General features: G+C 38.5%; 1 protein-coding gene across 2 annotated transcripts; it reads right to left on the bottom strand.

Annotated features, from left to right (window-relative positions):
- Positions 1-383: 383 nt before the first annotated feature.
- AP1S3 (adaptor related protein complex 1 subunit sigma 3) lies at positions 384-15,975 on the bottom strand. Of its 2 annotated transcripts, none has more exons than XM_007428574.4 (5): positions 15,846-15,975; positions 7,605-7,783; positions 6,321-6,429; positions 4,391-4,528; positions 384-760 (listed from the first exon to the last, which is right to left on the bottom strand). In XM_007428574.4, the coding sequence occupies exons 1-5, from the start codon at positions 15,846-15,848 to the stop codon at positions 725-727; spliced, it is 465 nt and encodes a 154-aa protein (XP_007428636.1). In that variant the 5' UTR covers positions 15,849-15,975; the 3' UTR covers positions 384-724. The 2 variants fall into 2 exon arrangements, with proteins under 2 accessions (XP_007428636.1, XP_087988121.1); XM_088131995.1 differs by lacking the exon at positions 15,846-15,975 and adding an exon at positions 15,741-15,837.
- Positions 15,976-18,996: the final 3,021 nt, after the last annotated feature.

The following is an 18,996-nucleotide window of genomic DNA, read 5'->3' as shown; positions in this document are numbered from 1 at the left end:
CCATTGTACAACTGCATTCATATGTTTGTAGATTTATAGCTGTGAGGATCAAATTCAGCCATTTCAATTTATTGCTTCACTGAAGAAGCTCAAAGCCCAGATAAAAACATTATCTAAACTAGGATATAATTGTTCTCTTTCAGCTTGCAGAAATAGTGATTCAGGAATGCTTGGCAAAATTTGTATTCAATCTTGTAAAAAATTGATTCAACCCCAGCCCAAAGGACTATAATGTATTACATTATTTACAATCCAGTTAAATCTGGATTAGGGCACTGGCCATCAAAACAAGTTAAAAATTAGAATCTATCAACACCATGCATTTTTTGCAAAAGTATTATTATTAATCTAGAAGAAATGACCACATAACAAATATTTTTTTTTGTTTTTACAAAATTATATTGAATTGATCAGTAACTGGTCCAGAGTCATAAATATATCCTTCAAAGGTTCTAGTATCAATTTCTTAGAATTAAAAAGTTGATAGTAAGAGTTGCCATAAAACTTTCAATCTAGACAGCCAAGAAAGATTAAATTAAAATAAAGTCATATAAAGTATAATATACATGTGCTGCTATATAGACAGCATTGTGGCTGACCTTCATCTTGACAGTTGCATAGATAAAAAATCACTTTTGGAGCTTTGGGGAATGTGTATCTTAAACAGAAACTGGCACCTAGGAGATGTTATACCACATTACATGGCCTCTTTTGCTGCTTTGATTTAAAAGGCAGGCTTGCTCATATATTCTTCCATTGTCTGAAACAAAGAACAGTCGAGAAAATAACTCAGTTATCAGAAGTTACACATAGAATTCATAATGTAAGAACAATCAACCCATGAAAAACCAGAGAACTGAAACTAATTTGGTAAGCTAAATTGAGACCATTAAGAAAAATCACATTAGTAGTAGATTCATTCTCCTCTCACTAGCTTAGTTTTGTAGCTTAGACTAATTCTGAATGTTAAAATTACTTTCACTACAAAAATAAAACAAATAGTTTTGAAATCATGAGGTCTGGAGGCTTATGAACATGAAGCATTATTAGTTTGTTAATAAATCCATATTCTTTCAATCAACTAATTCTAGTGGTTTCATTCACCAATCTATAATCATGCAGCCTAGCAATTTAACCTTTTCCTTAAACACTGAGAATCTCAAGATATCAGCTTGTCACTGGATTGAAATGGATTATCAGAGTTTTAGCATTTAGCCAACAAGATTTGTTTATTCCCTTTTTAAATTATCTGGGTTCATTTTAGATGCTTCTGTTGAAGACTTTAGTAAGTTTTTCCACAATGGTAAAGTCATTCCCAATCCTGTTTTAAAATTCTAGCATTGGTTGTGCACAAACCAGTCTCAATGGTGTGCTTAAGTCCCATTGAGACCAATTTTACTATACTATATATTCAGCCGAGTTGCTTAACAAATGAGACTTAAAAATTGTTTCACAAATCATACCTTGTTTTTCCATGACATCATAGGTACATGCCATCAGGGATAAATAGGGTACAAAGTCCAAGGATTCATTTATACAGCAGATAGTAATTGCTATGATCATGTTGGGCAGATTGGGAAAAACAGTCCTGACTCCTGGCTCTTTTAAATCCCTCTTTAGTTGGTTCTGCCCATGAAAGCAAGTATCTGAATAGACTAGATATTTCAATGAGTAGGCTATGTACTTTAGTGTTTGAACTGACCCTTAGGCACAAATAATATTTTATAGAATTGTGCTGTTTATGCCTAAGTGGCATTTTCACAATTCATCATTGCTATAGTAATCTAGAACTTGTTTGGGAGTATGGTGATTGCACTCAGGCCAGGAATAGAAAGTTAAACATACAATATGGATCCAAAACTGGGCTACAATTTTATTGTTAATGTCATGGAGATCTACACTGAAAACCATGCATGGTCTTCTTGCTCTGGCAAAAACCACTTGGTCATAAGTCTAGAGATAGCAACAAATCTGTTGCCATACATTGGCCGCTCCTTCCTGTGTGCTTCCCCTCAAACCCATGATCTAAGAGGGCAACTGAAGCACAGCCAAGCACTTTTTAACATTCTAAAAAAACTGAACCAAATGCCCACCAATCAACAATATAGCATGTCTTCTGAACAGTTCAAGCCAAATGTTTGTAGCAAATACTGATACAAAAGGAGATTTAATGCAAGGTATTCTAATATTAATGATAGAAATAGCATTCTCCATATCATGTGAGGAATGAAATGATTTTCACTGATTTCATTGTAGCCAAGTACTGTTCTTTCTATACCCTTCCTAACTATGAAAGCAACACCATTATTTCTTTGTTTTTCATGTCTTAAGTAGTAAACAGTGTGATCTTTTGACTGAAAGTGTCTAATTCCAGTCCATCTCAATCTGTGCATGCCTAAAATGTCAATGTGTAGTTGATTTATTTCATCTTTCAATGTGCTAAACTTTCCCATATTCGTGCTTCTTTGGATCCATGTTTTCACTGTAATTCTGTTCTTGCAACTTCAAATTTTCTTTTCCTGCATGGCAACATTAGCAACTAGAGGTTCTGAAGGCTTTAATCTAGCTACATCAGGAACGCAATTAGTACTCTGAAAAATCCTTAGCTCTTCCTCAGTAGCATGTTGAGTGTCATCTGATCTTTGAAACCCGTCATTTGGCACTATTTCATTACTCATTTTCTATTTATATGGCTTTCTTGGTAAAATACACAAGTAGCAGGGAAGGTTGCTTTTGCCACTGTCACTAAAGTGATCTTCGACCTTCTTATATCTTTGTGGTCCAATATGGGTGCCTGCTTGCTTAGTTGGGCAGCTGGGATGACCATGCCTTGAGTGACCCTGCTAGGATTATATACTCTTGGCATACACTCTCCATGTTCTTTGCTCATCCCAGAGGAAACAGCCTCCTCTGCCATGAAGACAACACAGCATTAATTACTCATTAATTATTCATATGTAGCTTTTTGAGCCATAGCAGATAGCACCATCTAACCTATCTTGACTGATTCCCAAAAAAGCTAAACAGGGTGATTAGTACTTGGATGGGAGATCACCAGGAAATCCCAGGACTATAAGCTGGAATGGGAAATTGAAAAACGTCCCTGAAGGCAATGGCAAACCATTTCTGAATTTCTTCCAAGAAAACTTTGTTGTTCGGTCGTTAAATCATGTCCGACTCTTCATGACCCCATGAACCATATTGCGCCAGGCCTTCTTGTCCTTCACTGCCTCCCTGAGTTTGCTCAGTTTCATGCTCATTGCTTCAGTGATGCTATCTAACCATCTCATCCTCTGCCGTCCCCTTCTTCTTTTGCCTTCAATCTTTCCCAGCATCAGGGTCTTTTCCAAAGAGTCCTCTCTTTGCATTAGGTGACCAAAGTATCTGAGCTTGAGCTTCATTATCAATCCTTCCAATGAGCAATCAGGATTGATTTCCTTTAAGATTGACTGGTTTGACCTCCTAGCAGTCCAGGGGACTCTTAAGAGTCTTCTCTAGCACCACAGTTCAAAGGCATCAATTCTTCGGCACTCAGCCTTCTTTATGGTCCAGCTCTCAGAGCCATACATTACTACTGGAAAAATGATAGCTTTGATTATGCGGATCTTTGTCGGCAAGGTGATGTCTCTGCTTTTTAATATGCTGTCTAGGTTTGCCATAGCTTTCCTCCCAAGGAGCGTCTTTTAATTTCATGGCTGCAGTCTCCGTCTGCGGTGATCTTGGAGCTCAAATAAATGAAGTCTGTTACTGCTTCCATTTCTACCCCTTCTATTTGCCAGGAATTAATGGGTCCAGATGCCATGATCTTAGTTTTTTTAATGTTGAGTTTCAAGCCAGCTTTTGTACTCTCCTCTTTCACTCTCATCAAGAGGCTCTTTAGTTCTTCTTCATTTTCTGCCATTAGGGTGTTATCATCTGCAAGAAAACTATATGAACATCATAAAGTGACCAGGAACTTTTTATATACAGGTAGTCCCCAGTTTAAGAACGAGTTCCATTCCCAAGGTCTGTCCTTAAGTCGAATTTGTATGTAAGCCGGAACAGTGTTATTGTATAATAGCTTATAAATAGTATTGTGTATTTAACTTGAACCGTTGTGAATTTAACGCAAATCATTGTGTATTTAACATGAATTTTATTACAATAGGCTCCATTCTTAACTATGGATCATCTATAATCCAGGAATTCTTAACCCAGGGACTACCTGTAGTGTTCTAACTTTTGGTATTCTCTGTTATTCCTCTCTTATGTACTGGGGTTTTTGTTTTTGTATTCTTCATCTTGTTACAGTATGATTAATGGCCTAAACAATAAGCACGACAATATTTTTTTTAAAAAAAGGAGTGAAAAGAATGGATTTATCTTTTTCTTCTTCTCTCTTCTGCCTTACCTCTTGTAACATATCAGCTTCTTCTATGGCTTTCACTGCAGATTTTTTGGATGTCTCTTGAATTTCCCCTCCCATTAGAAATTCATCAAGAATAAAATATGCCTTTTCAAAATTGAAAATAATATCCAGCTCACATACCTGTAAGGATTATAGAAATAAATATTTAGAGTCAGTATTCTACTACTGAATATGGGTATACTCAGACTCATCAAATACAGACTTTCTCTGTATATATGTGTACTCCTAGGGCAGCCAGGAACAAAGGAAATGCAAAACTAAATGTATCCTGGTGGTTTCAAGTTGGGAAATAATTTAAAGCTATGTGACATTTCAAGATCATTTTATTTCCTTAACTGTTGAGAGACTGCGATCCTTTTCACACTTCTCTAGAAATAAAGTCCTAGATTCAGTGGGGTTTTATAAGAAGTCATGTAAAGAGTATGCACTGGCTATGATTTTTGCCTTTCTATAGACATGGTGATCTTTCTTCAAATTTACTCATGGGTCCTATATTATCCTGGGATGAAAAAACAAATGAAAAGAAAACCTGTTATGCAGTATATTTGTTTTAGCAAGGATTGGAAGGTTATACACAAATTAATTTCAGGGGGGAAAGGAGAGCTTTAGAAGAGTTAGCCCCTCAGTGTCCTGATATTTCTCTGTACTCTATATAGAGTCTTTATAGAGATGAACATTACATTAAGAACTAAAGTAGACAGAATAATCACATGTGTAATCTTATGAGCGGCTCACCCATATTAGGGAAAGAGATAGGATACAATATTCTTTCTGGCAGGCAGGTTGATGGCAAGTAGTGTTCCTTCAAAGCTTTGGCTACATTGTCTTCCATAATGCTGTAACAGTGTGAAGCTACTGGCTGTATGTTGTCAGTAGCTTTATTTTTTATGATAGATGATTAGTCCATTGGCAGCATGCCATAGACCACACCATTTTCTAATATGTGAAGGTTCTTCATTTAGCCTTCACCCTCTCCACAGCATTTTAACATTCTTCCAGCCATAAAAAATGGTGAATCTGGATAGCCAGGTGACTAGTACTTGGAAGTGTCCTTGAAAACGAACTAGTAACTACTATTTAATAATTAGCTAGATGTTTTTCCATAGATTGATGCTAGCAAGAAGTTTAGCAGCTGTATCATTAACTAGTTGAAGTTTCTGACTAGTTTTCAGAAGTTGCCCCACCAATTACACACCACAGTAGTGTACTCTGAAGAGCATGAAAAATAATTGCAGCCAAGTACGGTAGCCTCTTTCCAGGCAGGCTCATGAACCTCAGCTGATCAAAGCTACTGAAGCCTTGGGTGAAAAAGAGTTCAGACATAATCCTTCAGGGAAACACAAGATGATCTATCCTTTTTCTACTTGATTTATACAGATTTTATTTGGGATATCTTTTTGCTATATTGGCTGGAGAAGTATTGCCTAGAGGATGACTAATAAATCTTAGAAATACATAGTTAAAATATAATAAATCACAAATAAGCTGAACTATCTCTCTAAATGGACAGACTATGCACCAAAAATATTTCTACCTTGTCAGGAACATCAAAATTAAATCAATTTCAAAATATACAATGCTCCTTTCCCTGCAAGCCTGCTTTCCCATAAGGGGGAGGGGGGGAATCACAGTATGATTGGATTCACATATCGGCTTGTTGAATAAGCCCTAACTGGCTAGATTTCTCCATACGGTATTCTAAGCCACAATTTACAAACAACAATAGCTGGGTTCATACAACATACAAAGCCAAACCAAACAAGCAACATTATGACTTAATACAAAGTATGAACACAGCCTGTATCTTGCTAGGCCTGACAGGCCAGGGAGACAAGAGACACTTGATAAGCATGTAATCAGAATAATTGCAAAGAATATTATTTATTGGGCAAGGATAAAGAAATAAGCTTACATTGCCAAAATATCTGTCCAATAGCTCTACATAACGATGGACAACCTCTAGGGTCAAGAGTTCATTATCTTGGTCTTCTACTGCACAGCAGAAGTATAAACTAGCATACCTAAGTTTAAAGTGAGGAGAAAAAAAATATGACCATTAGGCTATATTAATGATCAGTTATTCTTCATTATTCAGTTTGGCTTATAAAGTACATCATAAAATAACTTGTCTTAAAAGTGCACTGGAAAGTGTTTATCACTGATTATGAAAACAATAAGTGCCATTTAAGTTATGTAGATATGAAGTAAGGTTAAAATTCAGTACCATAATCTGAGGTAAAACCTCACCCTGTTTCTCTCAGGTCTGTCCTATGGCAACCTATTTTTTATTTCTTAACATACCTCCATACACCTTCATTTTTTATCATCATCAGCCCCAAATAATATTTTAAATATTTGTATATTGGTGTAGTTTTCATACAAATAATTGACATCATTAAAAGTTTAAAAGCAATCCAAAATTCATATTCAAGTAGTGCTTCTCTTCAGCCCCTTTCAAGGTCATACTGAAAGTTTGCACACTGTTTTGTGACTTGAGTTGGCCCAATAAATGGATTGTTCTAAGGTAAGTGTCTTCCTCATTAGCCCGCAATTTCCTCATGACTTTGCTCATGGGCAGCTCCAGAGCACCCTGAGATTTTCTCACACAAGCTTAGCAGCAGAATTTGCTAGAAAAGTACATATGAAAAACCATGAAATAATAGCAGAAATATGAATGCAAGAGCTTCAAGAAAGAAATTCTCACACTTCTACACTTAAAAGCCCTCAAATGATTGTGAAAACCAAAATTTTTCATCATATCATTGAAAAAAAAAGTCTGCTGGCCAGGTCAGTGTTTCTCAACTCCCCGAATTCCCCAGCCAGCATTCTTGGAGTTGAAGTTCACACATCTTAAAGTTCTTGAGGTTGAGAAACACTGGGCCAAGTTGTTCAGTTGCAGCCACTGACTTTGAAAATGTTATTCAACTCTTTCTTCAGCTAACAGGATTCTCTGAATGTAGATTTTCTTTAGTATATTGATACAATTTCTGTAATCTTTCTCTTTTCACAAAACAATATTTTTTTTAAAAAAAAGATGAACTGAACTCATTTTATTTGTCAATTCATTCAGCCAAGCTAATTGATATTTATAAGCAAGTGGTCGTTGATTTACAGAGCTTTTATTCCTCTTCCCTTTGTATCACATATGGAAATGACATACGGTATATAAAAAGTTGATTTATAAAACTATCCACACCTTTTGTAAACAAGCTTGAGGTCTTTCCAGTCAACAAAACTGCTCATTTTTTGATTTCGAGCCAGAACAATTTGCACAATTTCTCGGGTGATTTTTTTCTTTTCCTTTTCAGGAAGTGTGATAAACCATTTCTGAAGTCTTAATTTCCCTTGTCGGCTGAACAGCAGGATAAAATGTATCTAGAGTAAAGAAAACAAGTTGGTTATAGGGACAGAAGTGTAGAAAATTGCTAGAAATGCTACCAATAGCATTTCTTCTAAAGTCAGCTTGTTAGCAGGACAGGTATTTTTCATGCAGAATCCTGCTGGTTACTGAACAAAAGTGTCAAAATAATTCAGGCTTACATTGTGCTGCTTAGCCTCTCTTCCCTGGCCTAATATTCTCCAAAAAGGCTGGGCTTCAACATCCAGAATTTCTATCTGGGATGGTCAACTATTTCACCAATAATGCTTTCTTCAGTTCTACTGCTGCTATGATTACATTTTTAAAAAAGAACTGAGCTGCCAAAGAAAAGTGATGGGAGGAATGATGACACAGCACTGGAGTGTGTATTATCATAACATCAATGTGCAAATATGCAGCAAAGCATCAACAATCAAATTAAACAAAAAAATATACAAAATCTCAGGCCTAAAGCAAGTGCAAAATACATTTATCTATGTTTGGCTTATAAACTAATTTAGCTTTCTGTGAACTTTAACCAAACCTAACTAGCTGTCCTCAACATTTGAACAAAACAATGGAGTTACTCAGTAATAATCAAGATTTGTCTTTGTTCAGTTAATTTTGGTCACTTCCAGTTTGAGCCACATAGGAAACCCTTCAAAAGACCTTCATTTTTTAATTTTCTAACATTTTCTGCCATAAATTGCAGTTCTACCAGGACAACAGATTTATATTAAATAACCCCACTGAAGAATACACACAACACTGCAATGTAGACCAGTGACTGCTATCACATTTTGCTAGTTCCAACACCCCCTTGCCAACATTGCCTTTAAAAATGTTGAGTTCAACTCCCAGATTTTCTATTAATTAGCATGACATTGCTAAAATTTCTAGGAATTGAAATCCACATATCTGAAAGATGTGCAGGTGGGGAAGTTTGATACAACATTTTAAAAAACAATTAAATGTAATTATAAATATTGTAATAAGAACAATTAGATTTTATTAACAATTAAAGCCAGATAACCACATGTCCAACTTTGAGACACGTGTGAAGGCTTATATGTCATTTGGAAGAGATTGATTCTATAGTCATCTTTCATGTCTGTCTTTAGGACACTGCCCCATTATTTTAGAATAAAAGGCAGTTATATTTTTAAAAATAATTTAACAATAGCAGCAGCAGCAATTATATTCCATATATGCTAATCTTATACTTTCATAAGGGACAGACAATTGACCAAATTTGGAGGACTGGAATCAGCAAATCTTATTTCAAGAACTGATCCTCATTTGCCATTCCACCCAACTACTACGACTCTTGCTCTTTGCCTGTTACGCCAGTTAAAAATAGAGGAAGTATCACCTGAATTAAACTTGTATCTTACAACACTTCTTCCTATCCCAGTTCTTGTAGCATTTACTAGGTGAGTATCAAATACAATTAAATGAGAATTCTATCAACAATCCAATGATATCTTGGTAATTTTATCCTTGCTTGTGTTCTGGGTCTCAATTTACTGGTACTGAAACAAACAGTGTGTTGTTGATTTAAGTGAGTGAGTCACTTTAGGGCTCTCCCATTTCAACAAGACTTTACCTGGTTGATAATATTGTTCAGCTTGTGTATCAAGGGCCAATAGGAAAGTTCAAAGATGTAACAGGAGAACAGTGTGTGCCTTTCTGCCCTCTCTATTTGTATCACAATGATATAATCAAGGGAGAGATTAATTAAGTCACTCTCCTATCAATTAACTTGAGCTCTTGGACCTTAATGAGATTTCTGGCCAACATATAACAGATTTGGACTATCAGCACCGAAGGAGAAGGAAAACTAATTATTGACAAGATTTGGTCCTATAGGGGAGGTAGAAGAGAAAAGATACTGTTGGTGCTATAGTAGCTATAATAAAACTGCCAAGATAGCAAAAAGTGGATTTCCCCCCCTAAAAACAATCTATTTCCCCTCCCAGTTGCTACCTATTTCAAAGGTCCTTTAAACATTTTGAAAAGAAAAAAATATTTGTATAATTGCTCTGTTTTGGGGCAGACAAGATCGTATTTGTGGACATGGCTATCCATTGAGTCAAGGCTCTTGAGTCAGATGCAAGTGAAAACAAGAATGCAGACAACCCTGGGTGTTAAGTTGGGGGGGGGGGGAGACAGAATCCCCAAAGTAATGAAAACTTAATTTACCCAAACACAAGTTTTAAGTTATGAACAAATGTTTAACTATTGAGAATGGTTTGGTAAAAAATGAAGATCTGCTTTATTCTAAGATAAAATAATATATTGTGCCTGTTGGCCTCACTATTTAAAAAAAAGGAAAAGAAAAAGCATTCATGGCAAACAAGAATGGGATGACTACCATGAAATGCAGAACCAGGATGGAGTTGATATGCCTGCTTCAAAGTACTTTTCTTACCAGAAAATGCTGGATATTTCATAATTTTTGAGGGATAGAGGATTCAGCTGGGTATACCAGCAAGAAATGTGTCACACACAATAACCCTTTCTCTCATTGGCTTCTTTCAAGCTCTTCACCTGTTCTTGTGCAGATGAGAAGGCAGTAACAAGGAACAGAGAAAGAGAAAAACACGTAATACATGACTCAGCATCCTTCCCCCTAACCATTCTAGTTCAAGATCTCTCGGATTAGAAGATTGTCCTACCAGTAACTCAATTCTCCTGTGCTATCATAGCACTTTCCCTGTATGGAAAATAAAAAGGAATGTGACTATTTGATTTTACGTTGGCCTTTCTGTAGCCTTCTGAATTGCTGAATCACTCACAGGGCTTTCACAGGGTTCAAATTCAGTTCAAAATTGTTTTCAGTTTTGACTCTGAAAACAATGGAATCTCTTCAAAGTACCCCAATTCAACTTGGATTTCTTTGTACAAAGCAGGTTTAGTTAATAAATCAGGCAATAATACCAGGAAACAAGATCAAAGTATATTGTGTGCAAGCTACAGCAAACTGTGCATAAATGGTGCAGATTTTGGCTCTTGTACATAAAAGTATGAGGAAGCACAAGGATTGGCAGAAGCATGAAAGAAAGAAAAAAAAACTGGAACAGGAACAAAAAATGTCACCTTGGTGGGATAGAATATGAGCAGATGGTAGGAAGAAAGTGAAAAACAGAGAAGGTAGAGTACTTGGGGCAGATAGTTAAAGTAAGCCAGTGTTGTCCAAACTTGGCCACTTTAAGATGAGTGGACTTCAACTCCCAGAATTCCCCAGCCAGCCATGCTGTTGAAGTCCACTCATCTTAAAGTGGCCAAGTTTGGACAACACTGAAGTAGGCAGAACACCAACATTAGAAGCTCTTGAATCTCTAAAGAATATCTAAAGTTTCACAGATTTAAGTAAGCAGCCAGTGGGAAGAGTGTGGGGAGAGGCAAATTTGCCTTTTTTTATTGAGACTACTACATTTGGCTAATCTAGGCAAGCCCTATAAGTAAGTAAAAATGTAATGTGTCTTCAAAAATTTTTTTTGCTGCTAGAGCTGCTGTGCTGTAACTTACACTTGAGAAGATGCCAGGTAGAAGAGTGTACCCCTAATACATAGGCATGCATCATCCATGTCAAAATTAGCTGCCAGGTTCTCCCCATATTTTTGACTAAGTCGTCCATTCTTAAAAAGGTAGGTTAACTAATAAAATATTAAACATTGAAAATTCTCAATGAAAGTAAAATGCCAACTTGGTTGGGAACAAAACCACCCACAGCATCAAAGAACAGGAAGGACTATGCTGCTGATAAGACCAAATGCTAGGAAAGCAAAAATAGCTTTCCTGCAAGCATATGTTTTGATAGATGAACAGAAGATTCTCACTGGGCACAATGGACACAGAGAATTCAGATAATCAGCTGTTTCAGATGATAAATGGATCAAATAGTTGAAGACACAAATACAGGGATTACTTTTGCTGGATTATTCCATTTAGGAGCATCAATCCTTGCTGTTTTATTCAGCTAGCATTATGCTGTGTCTCCTTACCCACAAAAACAGCATGCTGTTTATTCTGTTAGTTTTCTACAGAGATTACATGTTCCCTGGAGTTAAGGACTTTGTATTCTTGTCAATCTGAATTTGTTTTAATAATCAAAAGGCAGGCTTGTGATATGCAAAAGGGCAACTAACATGCCTAATAGCCTGTGGTGAATCACAATATTTTTTCTCCAGCCTTCCTCTGAAATTCTGTATTCAAAAACAGTCTACCTCAAATTATGATATGCTTTGAAGAAATGATCTTTTCCAGTATTAAGCTACAGTCCATAACCTTTTCAATATCCACAATAGCATGTTGTATATTCCATCATATCAGGACAGGATCAGGTTGAGGAAAATTGCTATGGGTTTCCACTGGGAGGGAAAGCAATCACTTTCAGGCAGAGCTTAGCCAGTTCCTGGTTAAAACAGAATGCAGGTCTATAGAGTTTTATCTGATTCATCAAGACAACTCTTATGTTCTTAGTTTAGAAGGAAAACCACTTCTTAATGGATGAAAGTATTTGACTAAGTGCCAGATACTATGTGTGACTCCTGGAAGTAAATACTAAAGTCAGCAGTTCCCTTTCTTAAAAACACATTCTTACACATATAATTAGAATTGAAAAATTGGCTACAGTGGAGCTACTTTTTTTCAAATTTAATTGCAACACTGAAAAATCAGCAAGCTGGTTGGACAGGCCTCTCAGGCTGCAACCAGTATGGGTGGCTCCCATTCACAGCCTTTCGCTATTCATTGGAAAGAACTGAAACACTTTTGACAGATGTCCTTTGACATCTTATTTGTAAAAATCAGAACAATATGTATTGTCATTCATTTGTTCACAAGCTTTAAATCTGAATAATAGTTTTGTTTAACTAATCTGCATGTGTGTGTGTGTATCACTTTCTAAGATGCTTTTTTTGTCTTCCCCAAAAAGAAATAACAAAAGAATAAAATTATATGGCTATGCAGAGAATGGAATTTGAAGAACAAAATATGAAATGTGATGCACATGAGTATACACGTATCACCTGCTAGGAACACCTTACAGCAGCCACATCTTTTCCTGGGCTTGTGCTTCTGTGCCATCTCAGGAAAAGACAAGCTCAATACAAAGAAAGGCAAATCAAAACATTTACAACATACAAATCAAAGGTCAAAATCTACCATTTCCTGTCCTTGAGGCAACAAATGAAAACCCTATCCAATTGAGTGGATATGCTAATTGAGCGGACTTAGTTGAAGAGTTGAACTAAATTCAATTGAGTTGAACTAAGAGGATCCATAGTAGAGTTTAGAATGTAGTCAATCATCCTAATCACTTAGTAACCTCACCTTTTATTCAGCATCCTTGCTTTTTTTTACTTGTCTATCCTTGAATGCTTCCATACTTAGTCATCCCTACTTTCCTATCCCCACTCTGGGGAAGCAAAATGTACCTTAACATTAAACAACAGAAAATCAGTTAAGGAGGTACAAATTCCTGGAGATCTTCTTCATATATTAATCCCATAACACAAAACTCTAGCAAAGGTTCAGAATGAAGAGAGGTATCACGTCAAGGCAAACCTTACTTGGTTGGAAACAAAATTCCTCCTTCCTCTTGTGGTAGAGTCACTGCTGACATAAGGTATGAGATACCATTGTTGCCAAACTCTCAAAGCTATGGGGGCCAGTTTTTTTCTGCAAGAGGAGTCCCTCTTGAGCTGTAATAATTTGCTAAATTCTCATAAATACAGTCTATTCATGAAATAGGGAAGTTTTATTGGAGCAGATTCTTCCCTCTCTCTATGGTAGCTTCTAGCATAACAGAAATTGGTTTTAAAAAAAAAAGGCAAAGAAAGAGTCTATTAAAGCTGGAAAAGCACAGAAATTCTCTGCTAGAGTAACTAACATTGCCTAGTGATATTCTCCACTTCACATGTGGGTGATACCATCAAGTCCAACCCCTGACTCAGTGCAGAATCCATGACAGCATCTATGACAGATGACCATACAGTCCCTGTTCAGAGATCTCCAGTGAAGAAAAACACAACACAACATGTAACCGTCTGTTCCACTGGCCAAAAGCTTGTAAGTTGAGGCATCTGTAGCCTGAATATACTTTCTTATAGTTTTAACCCAATGATTCTGGTCCTGCCCTCTGGGGCAATAGAAAATAAATCCCATGTTGTCTTCTAAGTGGCTAAGCCTAACCCTTCACGTAGCTGAAGACTAGTATCATATCTTCCCTTGGTTATCTCTTCTGTAACCTAAACATATCCATAAACTGTTTTTTATATACCTTGGTTTCCAGATCCCTCACCATCACAGTACTCCTCTTTGGAACTTGCTCCAATTTATAACTGCCCTTTTTGAATGGTGGTGACCAGAACAAAACACAGTATTTCAAGTAGGGTCTGACCAGGGCAGAACAGAATGGGACATTTACTTCCCATGATGTGAACACTAGGTCCTGCTAATGCACCCTAAAGTATCATTTGCCTTTTTAGCATCTGCATCACACTGGTGGTGCATATCCAATTTGTGATCAACAAGGACACCCAGAGTCCTTTCACATAAATTGCTGCCAAGCCAGATCTTTCCCATTTACACTTTCCCATTTTTCTCATCCAGATGCAGAACTTTACATTTCTCCATTAAGTTCCATCTTATTCATGTCAGGACACTTTTTTTTTTAACCTCTCTCCTCTTAAGTATTAGCCACCACACCTTTTAGCTCCCTTAAGCATCCACTTAGCTTCTTCATCCAAGTCACTGATAAAAATGTTGAACAGCACAAGGCAGAGCTCTGTGGCACCCCACACCATACTTCCCTCCAAGCTGAAGTGGAGCTATTAAGAGCATTCTTAGGGTGTGGTTATTCAGCCAACTGTGAGTCTGTCTAACAATAGTATCATCTAGTTCTTATTTTACCATTTTATAAAGGAGAATATCATTGGAGACTATTTCAAAGTCTTGGTATACTATGTCTGCAGCATACCTGTGATCTACTAAACTAGTAACTTTATCAAAGGAGATAAGTTTAGTTTGGCACAATTTCTTTGTAACAAACCCATGTTAACACCTGTGTTTACACAACTCACAAACTAAACCATGGTTTACTGAATTAGCATGAATGCTCAAGTTTGTACAGAATGCGGAATCAAAAACTTAGCATACTGGCTGGGTTCACAGAACACAGTGAACCACAAACAATGATATTTTAGCCTACTATATGGTGTGAATTCAGCCACAACCATATAACAGGTATTTTTACATTCATGGGTTTTTTTTCATGTTGGAGGTGATGAATAGCTTAGCTAAATACCTGCTCACCACTTGCTGACTCAAAGTAGAATTAGTTGACCTCTTCCATACCTACTTTTAAACTTTTGATGTCCCTCCCTCTGCCATATAACTTCCATAATCTCCAGCCAACCAACCTATGCAGCTGAGCCCACCTGGTTTAGAGACGACTGATTTAAAGTAATGATTTAGTTAGACTGTACTTAGCAAAGACTGCCACGGGTTAAGTTATGCCCAGCAGCATCCCTGGGTTGAATCCTATGAAAAGAAAGGTGGTAAATTTAGGAAATTAAAACTAGATGGGGTCAGGTACAATTCCTTCTCCTTCCCTCCATGCCTGGCACTGAATAAACCACAGGCAAAGGGACAGGCGACGTTTGCCCCGTCCTTCTCTTCCACTGATTTCTGCCGCAGCGCGTAGGGTGGGAATTGAATGAACCCTCGCGCTGGAAAGAAGCAGGAACAGGAAATGGAATGAAAAGCAATTGAAGGAGCCTAATAATGGCCAATAGTCGAATCAAGTTCCCCAAAATTTGTCTTCTTCCCCCCAGGCGACCGATCGCTACCCCAGCCCAGAGAGCCCTCTCGAACCGAACAGACCATTTAACTTCCTGAGTTTGCGGGGCGCTACAGGCGAGCCTCGCGCCCTACCCGCCCGCCGCTCTGTTCGGAAGGCTGCTTCACCTGACTTCAACAGGTAGATCCCTCCTCGGTCATGAGGGCCCCGAAGCAGCGTCCCATGCGGGTTCTCCTTCCTCCGTCCCCCGTCAGGCGCTTCCCACCACTCACCATGGCTGCCGCAGACCCGCTTCCCGGGAGGCTCGTCCCCCCCCGCCAGAGGCGGGTCTCCCCCTTCCCCCCGGCGCCACAGGTGAATTTCCAGCCGCTCGCCCTGCTTTCCCATCATGCCCTAAACTGAAAGTTCTTGACTCCTCCTCCGCCGCCCGGCCTCCCGTGTCACTCAGGCAACCGCCCCAGGGGCACTTTGGGGGCACGCGGGGCAGGGCGCTCCGCGCTCTCCCGAGTCTGGATTGGAAATTTTACGTGCAGCGCCTGCCTGCTGCTGTTCGTAAGCGAAGTTTCCCCAAGAGGAAGCTTTTCGCTGTTCTCTCGCAGGGCGCTCTGCAGCAGAACATAAACGTAAGGACGCCCTCGGACCCGAGGAACTTACAGTCTCGATTTAGCTCCAGGGAATAGGAAAGGGAGAAATGCAGGTGTACGTGCGCCGCAGATGAAGGGCCTTCTCCAGACAGATAACCTAAAGTATGCATCCTGGGATGTCTTTCCCTTGTACCCGTATATATCTGCTTTAGCTTTAAGACTGGCATCTGAGTTTCTAGTGGGGTTGGATCCCAGCTTGGCTGGTTTCAAAAACAGTTCGATGAATTCCTGGAAGTTATGGGGATCAATGGCTATTAGCCTTGATGGCATTGTGACTGCCTGAAGGCCATCTGCTGGGAGACCGACCAGTGGGCTTGCTCGTGCAGTTGGTTGGCCACTGTGAGAACAGACTGCTAGACTAGGTGGGCCCTGCAGGGGTCCAGTACAGGAAGGCACTGCTTATGTTCTGATCAAAGAACTTAGGTTGGTAAATGCCAGAGATGGGGACTTTTTTTTTTTTTTTGAGGAAACCAGTATTTCTTGAACGTGCTTCACAGGAAAATGCACTTAACTGTTGGTGTTTGGGAAATTCCCAAATGCAATCCTACACATATCTGGACTATTTCAAAAGATGCTATAGTTGTGCTATTGAAGAACTATAATGTATTACTGTCACTTTAATGTTATTAATTGCTTTAAATCTGAAATTTTAATGTTATATTATAGAAGTAAGGAATCTAGTAACCTCTGATAATTAGGATTACAGTTCCCGTAGTCCCTTGATTGTTACCCGTACTGGCTGAAGTGATGGAAACTGAAATATATTTGTATTTTCAGTCCACCTTGTGAGGATAAACACCCTAAGTGATTAGTTATATTATATTTATTACTGTTACCATTGGAGTAGCCCTGAGCAGGTATCCAATTACAGCGGCATTCCAAAAACATCTTTACGAACACAAGAGGTTCTGTTTTGGCTCTGAGTAACATAAGCGATCTCTGCTTTCCCAGCTCAGTCTGCGTGTGGTCTCAGCACAACTCTTCTGATGAGGGCAAAATAGCAACTATATTTTATTTGGGCTTATGCCATGTGGCCAAGCTTGTTAAGATAAAAGGGTTTGCTTTAACTTAACTTTTGTGGTTTTAAAGCCATGGCTACAAACTGGTCACAAATCCAGTTGAACTGGATTTCCTTTTTGAAAGTGGTTATTTTTTTTCATTCCTTTCATATTAAACATAGTTGTAACCATAGTACAATTCTAGGCAACTTTTTTGCTGGTTGGAGAAGTTATCAAAATAGCTGCTACTTATTACAAAACATCCAAGCTTGTGAGGTTGCCCCATCTCACAGACTGCTCACAGCTGTCTTAGCTTATCTCCCCACCCCACCCATACTTTTTAGTTACTTGCACCCATTTTCAGATGAAGCATGGAGTTTCAACCAACCACCAGTTTTATTTTTTAAGAATGCCTGTGATAACTCTGGGGCCCAAATTCATTCTGGAAAATAAAAACAGAACTGGAGCTGGTCTTTGCGGCAGGCAAACTTGCTCTCTATTTGCTTAGACTCATAATCAAAGAGTTGAAGGGGGTCATTCAGGCCATGAATTCCAACCACTCCCTACATGCCATGCAGTAATCTACACGGAAGTATCTACTTAGGAGAGTGCATGAAATTGGAAAAATACTTTGCTTCAAACCTGGAACAAAATCATACCTGGAGATTCTGCTGAATCCGTTTGGCTGCTTTACCGTTTGGCAGAACTCAAACCTGCAATAGGTTTGCTGATCTGGGTTTGGGATAGAAAAAAATCTGGGCATGGATAGCAGGGAAAAATCGGTGCGTGTTGCCCCTCTTTTTCCTCAATATCTCCCAGTGCAGCATATCTCATGACCCTTCCCCCCAGTCTTCCCAGTGCCTTCCCTTTTCTCATCTGCCATCACTGTCCCTGCCCCAGCAATGACATCTCCCATGAACCTGGCCCCATCTTCCAGATGCCTTCCCTTTCCTCCCTCTCCTCAGCTGCTGTCAAAGGCCCAGGGTGCCATACTCCCTGAGCAGCTGTCCCGATCCTTCTAGGGCCTTCCCCTCCTTCTCCTGCCTCTGCTCAGCCGCTTATGTTCTTGGCTTTTTCCATGTCTTCTCCCCAAACCCTTTTTTGTCTGGAACAAAACAGCCCCCTTTAATTCCAAAACAAATGAAAATGCTTGTTTCAATTTGTATAACCCCCCTCCCCCCACACACACAATTCAGCTGTTCCGTGTAGGGAATGACTCAGTTTAAATTAGGATAAATGCAATCTAAGACCCAGGATTGCATATGGCCCACAAAAAGCTTTGGGTGGACCTCTCACAACTCCTCCAAAGTTGCCATCTGATCATAATTTTTAATGTGATCAAATAGGGAAATTGTCAAATTTATGGTAAAAACAGCCATAGAGAGCTATTGTGAATTGTGTCGGTATAAAGATTTAGTTGCATTTCCTTTTTTTCTTATGCCTTTAATTTCTTTGGCTTACTATTGTTTTCTCCTTTTCTATACTTTGTGTAATATTGTTTACCCAAAAAGGGAATAACATGATTGGGATGGATGGATGCATGGAGGGATGGATGGATGGATTAGAGGTGTGAACAAACCAGAAGAAAAAAATATTTCAAACCTGGAATAGATCATCACGTCTTGAAAGTTCTGCTGAACCATTTTGGGTCAAAGGGTTAGTCAGAAATAAAACCCAGAAAGATTCAGTTGTTCTGGGTTTTTAACAAACCAAAATCAAGACAATGAGTAGAGCAAGGCTGGTTAACCTTGCCCTTTCTGCCCCCTCAGTTGATAGTGCAA

This window comes from Python bivittatus, unplaced genomic scaffold (assembly GCF_059951505.1).
Source record: "Python bivittatus isolate LINGU-HERP-01145 unplaced genomic scaffold, Pbiv_v1 ctg000980_np1212, whole genome shotgun sequence".
Lineage (NCBI taxonomy): Eukaryota > Metazoa > Chordata > Lepidosauria > Squamata > Pythonidae > Python > Python bivittatus.
Note: the sequence above shows the minus strand (reverse complement) of the source record. Positions and strands in the feature narration are given on the sequence as shown.